We start from the raw sequence: 9,558 nt of genomic DNA, 5'->3' as shown, positions 1-9,558 counted from the left end.
ATATCCAGCAAATCCATCTGGCGGAGTCAGGTTACTTTTGAATGGCTGCTACTGTATGTTAAAGTATGGATCAGGTTCTTCTTTATGTATGGATGTATAATGTATTTGCCTCTGTTTGAAGCACCTACCGACAAATCATGCTTTATTAATAATAATCAAAGTCATCCTGCTGCTGGAAGGGAAGAAGTGCAGCTGTGGGTTTGTTGGTACAGCAGAGAGGAGCAGAAGAATTCACCTGTCGTCTAACGGAGACTATTATTTCTAAAATTGTTCTCCATCATACAGGGAAGTATAGCTGAGAAAATGTGCTGCCATCTTTAATTTACCTTAATAACTATTTTGACAGCTAAAGTGTTTGAACACAATCATGATGTTCATCAAAGCCGAAACCCATTATATTGCCTTAACCTCCTCCTTTGACCTTAATTGCACTTAAATGTACATATAAAGGCTTATTTGCACTTTATTTATATATGAGAGCAACTTTTTTGGGAAGTAGGACCAATTAGATTACAGTTCTGTTTGGGAAGAGACCAGGAAATACAAAATATAAAGACAAATATAATCTGGCAAATCCATGGTTTCAGACTGCATAAAAGCCGACGGGTATGAATAATGTCTAGACCTTGTTTTTTTTTTTACATTAGACAGTAAATTCAGTTCAGAATGTTCATTTGGTTCACTACAACAATGAATTTCTTATTCTTGAAGAAAAACTTGGAATCAGATGGCCAATTGTTTGAAAGATTCTGAGATAAGGAATGGACTGCAAAGCAATGATAGGTACATCTGTTCCTTCAATTAAATGTCCAAAACATAAATAAATAATTGTTTCAGTATACTGGAATGTGTGCAGGGAATCTCTTTACAGCCGTTGTTAACATTAAAAAGTGAAAAATCAAAAAGGAAGGAGAATGGAGTAGAAGATTGATATGCGGATCAGTGCTGCTGCTGCTGCTATGAGGTGGACTCGGCACCGGTCTGTTGTGGTGAAGAGAGAGTTGAGCGAAAAAGCAAAGCTCTTGTTGTATCAGTTGTTCTACGTTTCTAACCTGATCTATGGTCATGAAATCTCCATTGTAGCTGAAAGAACAAGACCGTGGATACAAGTGGCTGAAACAAGCTATTTCCGCAGGGTGCCTGGTTACTCCTGAGATAGGAGGAGGAACTCAGGAGAGGCTCAGAGTAGAGCCGCTTCCCCTTCACATCAAAAGGTCTGCAGAGGCTTGGACATCTTTTTCGGGAGCCCTCTTATGCCTCCATTGGTAGTGTTTCCAGGCATATCCCACCAGGAGGGGCCAAGAGGACCACCAGAACACGCTGGAGGGACTTTTTATATGAATGTCTCAGGCTTTCCCCCAGCAGAGCTGCAGGAGGTTAACCTGACTCCGCCAGATGGATTTGCTCCGCATATCCATCTGGAAAGCTTCCGTTGAAGTAATTTTGGGAAGGGGCGAAAATACTGGTTTGCTGATTGGCCTATGTTGGTGATTGATGGGCCAAATAAATCAGATCAACGAAGCATATGACGTACTAACAGCCAGGCTACTTTTGCCGAAGCCAGTCGGGAGAAGAGTAAAAACATTTTTTCCTCTGAGAAAAGCCTCCAGAGCAGTGTTTTGCTCTTCTTTCAGTGAAGAAATACTCTGTAATTCCGATAAAACTTGCTCGATAGCCACGCTAACACTAGTTTCATCGGCTGAAGCCGGCATGTTCTTTAGACTGAACTGTCGCGCTTCTCGTTGCGTCACACCTCAACCCGCTAGCAGGAGGTGTGCAGGGAGAAGGAATTCTAAGAGTCTCTGGTAAGACTGCCGTACCCTCAACCTAATCCTAGATACAGTGGAAGAACACAAGGATGACCATGAAATAAATAATAATCAACTGTTCTAGAAGAACTTTTTTGGTGTTTGTTTGCTTTTTTGTTGTTGTTTTGTTATCTTTGGAGATATCTGGAAGACCAAATCATATCTGGGAAACATGTTAGTGTCTCTTCAAACCTGAAACAGTAAGTGAGTCACATCATATCAGGTCAGATGTTAGAATAAAACATTTTATCCATGTCCCTATGGAGCATTAGGTCTCCTACAAAAAAGCATTGAAAAAAAATACCTCAGAATGTATGAGCTTTGTTAACATTAGAGAGAGTATCCTATATTACTTTCATTCATCTTTCTTTATCTGTATCTTCAGGAAATGAAAAGTGACCAGTTTGCAAGATAATGATATACGACTAAGGATATATTTTTTCATTATCTCTAAAACTAACTTGATAGCAAACAAGGGGAACCTGGGGATGTGCGAGTGACTCATGGTTTGATTGTTCTGTTGAATCCTTAGTGTCATGGGGGATGGATATAGAAGAACAGAGGGATAGAGGAGAGAGGGGAGAGAGAGAGATGGAGAGGCAGAGGGAGAGACGAAGAAGGAAGGAAAAAGCTGGAAAGCCACCTGTCCGAAAGGGGGCCCCAATGATTGTGGCAGCACTTCCTCCCCTTTCCTCCCTCTATTTCTCCTCCCTCCCCCCTGTCTCACCTGCGCCTCGTTCTCCTTCAGCAGCCTGCGAGTGCGTGCCCCCCCTGGGTCATCGGTCACGTTCAGGATCACAACACTCTTCTTCTCCCAGCCGATGAACGAGCCATCCGTAAGGCCCTCCACCACGGACAAGAAGTCCTGGTAACCATGGTGGCGAGTGGACACCACAGAAAAGGCGGTCCAGTCGTACTCCTCCAGTACCTCGAAGATGACCTCTAACTGTAGCGCAGTGGAGGAACTGAACTGGAGAAAGATGGAACCTGATTCCTGATTTTGGGAGGAGAGCAGCATATGTGGTTAAATATGTCAATGCAAAATGTATTCTCTGTGTCAGAGCTGAGAAATTAAAAACATGTTAACTACAAGGAAATACAATGCTCTGAGCTGCTCTGTCTTTATGCACAATTAATCACAGGCATCATGAGGCTTAAAGTTTTAATGCAGCAGCAACACTTGTGCAGCCGTGGGGCTAAAAAAGCCCAGCCCGTTGAGTTAAATTTCTTCTGACGTTCAGAAGGGAGTGTTTCTAAAGTCTGCTCGGGGTGGGAGGGGATGAGAGAGATGCTGGAGTACAACTTCAAAGGAAGTTTATGAAAGTGCTACAACTTAATTCCTCAAGAGTAAATGGTTATTCTAAAAGTACGAATAGGAAGCTTTTTGTTTCCTCTTCTCTCGCGTTTGGTAATGCAATAAAGTATGCATTTTCTCTGGTATACATATAAATACATCCCCGAACATGTACAAGTATACACAGCATCCTTGTCCATTCATATACACCTTCATATCTGCTCATTGCCTCCCAACCTGGAACATCAGAGGAAGTGTGACAGCCCCATTTGGTACCATTTAAAGATCAAACACAGGAGCGTTTCTGCAGATCAGTGGTTGGCAGTGACCTACAGCATCCCCCTCTGTCCTATTGGAAGTCATTCTTCACATATGGTGTACAAAATATGATTACTTTGCTAACTGTTGTAGCAACATAAGCTGTTCTTTTCTTATGCTTCTTTCATTCGGCTGTTTGTGTTTGCAAAGTAGACACTAACCAGTTAGTTTATCCTTAAAATCCAAACTTTATTGTAAAGTTAATTGGAGCCACCTGTGCTTGCGTTGTTTGTCCATATTTAAAATTAACCTCATATAAAATATGCTCCCACATTTAAGCAACATTATATAATGTGTGTTATTTATTTGATTAAACAGATATTGAAAAAGCAGAAGAGGATTGGAAAATCTTCCTAGCCTTATAAATGTCAACATTCCTAGTCTTTTTTTTGTTTGTTTGTTTGTTTTTTTGTTTTTTTGCTTTTTAATTAAAAGACACTTTATTAATCCCAAAGTGAAATTAACGATTTGTTGTGTGTTTAAAGTTTGAAATATTATTTTTACCCTAACCATAACTTTGAGTCTATGGCTTTCTCTATGACCTACCTTTGTGTTCCTTTATTTTCTGCTCAAAAAATAAAGGAAACACTCAAATAAAACGTTACAGATGTGAATGAATGAAATATTCTTGGTGATTACTTTGTTTTGTACAAAATTGAATGTGCTGAAAACAAAATCACACAAAAATCAAAAACGGAAATCAAATGCAACAACCAATGTCACACACAAAATTTAAGTGGAAAGCATACTACAAGCGGATCCAATTTTGATCTAATGTCCCTAAAACATGTCAAGGTGAGGCTATATATTGTTTTTGGCTTCCAGATGCCTACATGACCTCGCTACAATGCCTGGGCATGATCCTAACAAGGTGGTGGATTGTGGATTTCCTCCCAAAACTGGACTAAAGCATCCACCAACTCCTGGACAGTCTGTGGTGCAACTTGGCATTGGTGGATTTTGGGCCAGTCCATAAAATCAATGCTGTCGTCTTGCAGTAACTGCTGACACACTCCGGACACATGAAGTATAGCATTGTCCTGCGTTAGGAGGAACCGAGGGTCAACAGTACCAGTATATGGACTAAGAGGGGGTCTAAGGAACTCATCTCAGTACCTAATGGCAGTCATGCTACCTCTTGCAAGAACATGGGGGGCTTTGTGGCACTACAAAGAAATGCCACTAAACACCATTACTGACCCACTGCCAAGCCGTTCATGCTGAAGGATGTTGCAGGTAGCAGATTGCTCTCCACGGTGTCTCCAGACTCTGTTCTGTCTGTCACATGTGCTCAGTGTCAACCTGCTTTCATCTGTGATGAACACAGGGTGCCAGTGGCAAATTTGCCAATCCCACATTTGTAGCCTCCTGGAGGTTGTTTTGCAGGGCTCTGGAAGAGCTCCTCCTGGTCCTCCTTGCACAAAGGCAGAGGTAGTGGTCCTGCTACTGTTTTGTTTCCCTCCTACTGCCTGCTCTACGTCTCCTGGTGTACTGGCAACGACACAGCAAACTTTCTTGCTACAGCTAGAATTGATTGTCAATTGGTGTTGCGTCCTTAGTGGACAGTTTGATTTCACAGAAGTTTGATTTGTTAGAAGTTATATTGCGTTGTTTACAACTTCCCTTAATGTTTTGAGCAGTGTATTTTCCCAAAGTTCTCTAATAAGGTACTTTCTCAGTATAGCCTAATATAAGGATAATCCTAATTTGAAAAGAGATTGATTAATTACCTCTGAATTAACATTCTGTTTAGTGTATCAGAGCAAAAAGTGCTTCAATACAAACCTTTGACAGATATTTTACTTTTTAGAAAAAAAAACTAACAACTAATATGCCTTATTTTGTATTAATTCATCTAAAAAAAACAACAAATAGGTGTAAATTGTTTGCTGGTATGTCTTAGTAATGAGAGTCCTGGACTGAGAAAAGTAGAAGTATAAAGTAAACTTTTACTTTTAGAATATATTGCAATACCAGATGCAACACAAATTTTGTGGATCAGACCCAGTGTTTCAAGAAGTCAGACTGTGGGAGACCAATTAGTGGATCTCATACTTCGTGGATCGCCAAACCACAGCATTACAAACTATGCACAGACCTGGCAGAGTTTTTACACAGAAGGCTTTCCCCGGTGCAACCAGGATTTTGAACTTAGATTGAGTCATCTTTTTAAAACAGTGGTTCCCAACACTTTTTTACTTATGTACCCCTATGGGACTTTTTGTCTTACCATGAGTACCCCCTCAGTCAAAAGTATTGATGACTGCCCAAAGTGGAATGTACAATAATTAATTATGAAATAAAAAGTATTTTTTATTTTTGTCTTTTTTTTTTAAAAAACAACAAAAAAAAACAACACAAATTTGTTGCCCGGAAGCTATTAAAGAATTTAAAATAAACTCATACTATAAATCTGCCTTTATAAAACTGGAGCTCCCCTGAGTTACACCTCTATAATTACATTTAAACTTGAGGAATTGGGGACAAAACACTAAAAAAAGATTCAAACTCACCCTGCTACAACGACTAGGATCAGAGCACTTTTTACACCTAAATTTGCTAGCTGGAAGATTTAAATGCAAATACTACAGTTGAAAAATGTGTGTCTGTTTTATTCCAGACTGACAAAAACATTTTTTCCTTGGAACTTCGCCAACTCATTACCAACCACCCTCCTCCTACCTGTGGCATCCTCCCCAGTCCTGCTCCCCCGCCTACAGCCACTATAGGCAGTCCTGTTTGTGCAGACACAAACTCCAGCATAGGGGCCAAGGGACCCCAAGCTGTAGGAGGGGGCCTCTCCTCTTCATAGACCAGACCCTGCAGGGGCCTCGCCGCTAACAGATCACACAGCTGGGACAGCACCGTTTTAGGGCTGCTGTCATTCACCTGAAAAATGAAGGGATGGATAAAGAACAGTAAAGAGGAAACATATAGTGTTGGCCATCTAGCACAGGGAGTGTTGACAGTGTGCCATTTATGTTGAAGGTATCTGTAGTATGTATGACATACTTCATTTACAATACAAGATACAGTCAGGATAAAGGCTGACACCTGCTTATTCAGCGAGGCTTATACAACAGCAATGTGCTGCTCATTCAGCTCAATAAGTATGAATAATGGATTGTTATTCTCCACCTTCAAGTTAGGCTGAGTGAGCAGAGGACACAGTGTCTAACCTGAAGCCAGATGACGTTGGCAGAGCCCCACTGGGTGACCACGCTCTCCCCGAGGGAGCCGTAGACCCGTCCGAAGCCAGGGTAGAGCACCCTTCCCCCAGGCCCTGCAACCGCCGCTTCCGCCTGCACTGTGGCACCGGCGTGGATCACGGCAATGTTGAAGTTCATCATGGCCCCTGCATCACGTTCCCGTGGGCTTGGCCGGAGCAGGAGGTGGGGGGATGCGTCCACCAGACCTGCCCACTCTGCCAGGACCAATAGGAGAGAGAGAGTAGGTATGGCGACCATGGCAACCTGCCGAGGGGGGGAGGCGGATATGTACTGCACTTAGGGAGGGTGCCTGAAAACAGAGGAAAGAAAAGAGAGGAATGTGATAAACAGGGGAAAATTCAAAAGAAGAAAATTTTAATGTCCTTTTTTTTCTCCATCACTGGCTTTACAGCGGACCTCATATCAGAGAAAACAGATGTCCAAAAAAGGAAGCAGAAAGATACAGTAACAAAGATATCTTTAAGAGGGAAAAAAACTGATGAGAGGTTGCATCCTGACCAAACTCTTAATGTAATCATGAAAAAAAAAATATTATAAACCTTGGCTAGGGAGAAAAAAACTGATAAGGAATAATGGAAGCAGAGGGGAACAAATAATTGGGGGACTGAAAGAAGGCAAGTCCGGGAGAAGATGAAATTGGTGCTATTTAGGCTGCAGGGTGAGACGCAACAAGATAAGGAAATATAGAAAAAGACTGATAGAGTAAAGGAGGGAGAGGAATTTACCAGTAGACAAAGATGGGGCACAAGTAGTTATTGTTCTGCATAAACATGAACAATTAAGATCGTTAAGGACACCATAATTCTCAAACTGATGCATCAAGACACAAATGTGAACATAAATACAGCCATATATATACAAACACCAGAGAAAATGTCCTCACTTTGCAACAACTGGTCCTCAATTTGATGGTGAAATCGGAAAGATGGTCCTCACTCTGACGCCCAGACAGAAGCACACACACAGTTGTGTTTCCATATTTTATGATTAATCTTTATTATCATCCATTCATTCGTATGGCCTAATCCAGACCTAACCCAAACCCTAACCATTATCAACATATACTTACTCAACCCTGGCTTAAACTGAATTCACACCTTAGATGTAAACCTAACTCAAACCAAAGGAGAGAATCTTTTCTCATGGGGAAAAATTGAGTGGTCCTCACAAGTACCTCTAAATCCCCACACTGTAGCATATTTAACAAATAATTGGCCTTACACTGTCCCCCACAAGGAAACAAAAACAAGTCCACAAAACACACATGCACACACAGTATCACATAAAAACACTTGTTGATAGTCAAACAGATCATCTGCTCATTTTGGACTGGATAGGCACTAGCTTCACATACTACCGTGCACACTGCTGAGGTTTTATTGTGATTTTAAAACTACAATAAAGATATTCGATTCTGAATTATTCTTGAGTCAGTCTAACGTACCCCATTGTAATGGATGTAATGACAACATTATACTTAAGTGCTTCCATTTCTGAATAAAGATAGAGGGGGCGGTCAGATTAAAAGTGTGAGAAAAAAAGAGAAAAGAGACCCATAAGAAGAAACAGGTGAAGGTGAAAAAAAAACGGTTTCAGGATATTATAGTTTAAGCCGGCAAAGATTTTTACAGAGAAATTTGATAACACATTATTTTTTAAGTTCTATCACATACAATCTAAAAAGACAGTGAAATTTGTGACTTTAAATGAAAAAATGGGAAAATGTTTAAGAGGTATAAATAATTTTGCCCATCACAAATCCTTATTAAGCATGGTCTGTTCTATACCTTCTCTTCTATATAAATAAGTGTTTATCTCCAATACTCTAGCAGGGAAATCCATGCCATTTTGTTTTTTACAAAACTACCTTTCTGACAATGCATTCTAAAACCCAGAAGATGTTTTTTGCACTGGAGAGAATCATTTTCAGAGTGAGAGAAATACAGCAAAATCTGCACATTTGCATTTTAAGAAAATGATTCATTTATGATTATAACTTAAATAAAACATTCAAATAAAATAACTCAAATAAAACTCTTACTCCCACTCTTTGCTTTTCACATTGTCTAAGATCTCAATCTACATGCTCTCATTATTTACTCCCACTCTGGAACACACAGCAAACATCACAGTAATATATTTTTTTTAAGACTATTTAATCATAATATAGTTTTCCTTTAGTTGTCCCTCAATTGAATCCTTCTCATAAAAGGTATGGGGCACAATACAGGAGAAAGAAGTATACTGTATACTGCTGACATTTCTAAAATGACTAACTTTTATGGTATAGCTCCCACTAGATGAGCGAGGGAAAAAGAAACGCCACATGAGAGACACTGACAAGCCTAACAGGTAATGGCTCAGAGCTTGTTTCAGCGGGAAATATCTTCACGAATCCAGACACATTTGTGTAGCATAATCTCCGGCTACCTTATTTATTTTTGTAATTGTCTTATTCATTGATGTAACGTCTTTCTGTCAGGATCTCTGGGTTCTTGCTGTTTTTTCTGGTGAGAGTGAGCTTTCTGTTGCAGAGAAGATCTTTACTGGTGACTGGGCCGAACCCTGTGTTGCCGAAAACCTGAGAACATTTCTCAATCAATATAACTAGCATGAGTATAAGAAGGCGACTGATCATCGCTCTTTGCCAGATGTTTACCCCTGATGGTTTTCCAGCCACCAGGAATATCTTTCTTGTTGAATTTGTCCTCTTGTGAATCTCTTTAATTTGGACTCTGTTATTGTTCCAGACTACAAGTGAACCTCAGTTCGTCTCCGATCTTCATGGAAAAGGTCTCACCTGAGTGCAGAGGTTCTCAGTCTTTGCTGGAAAGCCTACCCGCTCTGCAGAGCATCTCTTGAAAGTACGAACGCTATCGGATCTCACTCACATTCTCCTGGACCTCTA

At 40.5% G+C, this 9,558-nt stretch overlaps 1 protein-coding gene across 1 annotated transcript in view; it reads right to left on the bottom strand.

The window, feature by feature from the left end:
* The window catches only part of LOC107100309 (glutamate receptor ionotropic, NMDA 2D-like), a 103,047-nt gene that overhangs the window by 58,208 nt on the left and 35,281 nt on the right, over window positions 1-9,558 (bottom strand). The window contains exons 2-4 of the mRNA XM_015398751.1: window positions 6,600-6,939; window positions 6,103-6,309; window positions 2,536-2,802 (exon numbers count right to left, since the gene is read on the bottom strand). Of these exons, the coding sequence (XP_015254237.1) occupies window positions 2,536-2,802; window positions 6,103-6,309; window positions 6,600-6,887 (762 nt within the window). The 5' untranslated portion in view covers window positions 6,888-6,939. The remainder of the gene's footprint in view (window positions 1-2,535; window positions 2,803-6,102; window positions 6,310-6,599; window positions 6,940-9,558) is intronic.

The sequence above is a fragment of the Cyprinodon variegatus genome, unplaced genomic scaffold, assembly GCF_000732505.1.
Source record: "Cyprinodon variegatus isolate N-32 unplaced genomic scaffold, C_variegatus-1.0 Scaffold958, whole genome shotgun sequence".
Classification (NCBI taxonomy): Eukaryota; Metazoa; Chordata; class Actinopteri; order Cyprinodontiformes; family Cyprinodontidae; genus Cyprinodon; species Cyprinodon variegatus.
Note: the sequence above shows the minus strand (reverse complement) of the source record. Positions and strands in the feature narration are given on the sequence as shown.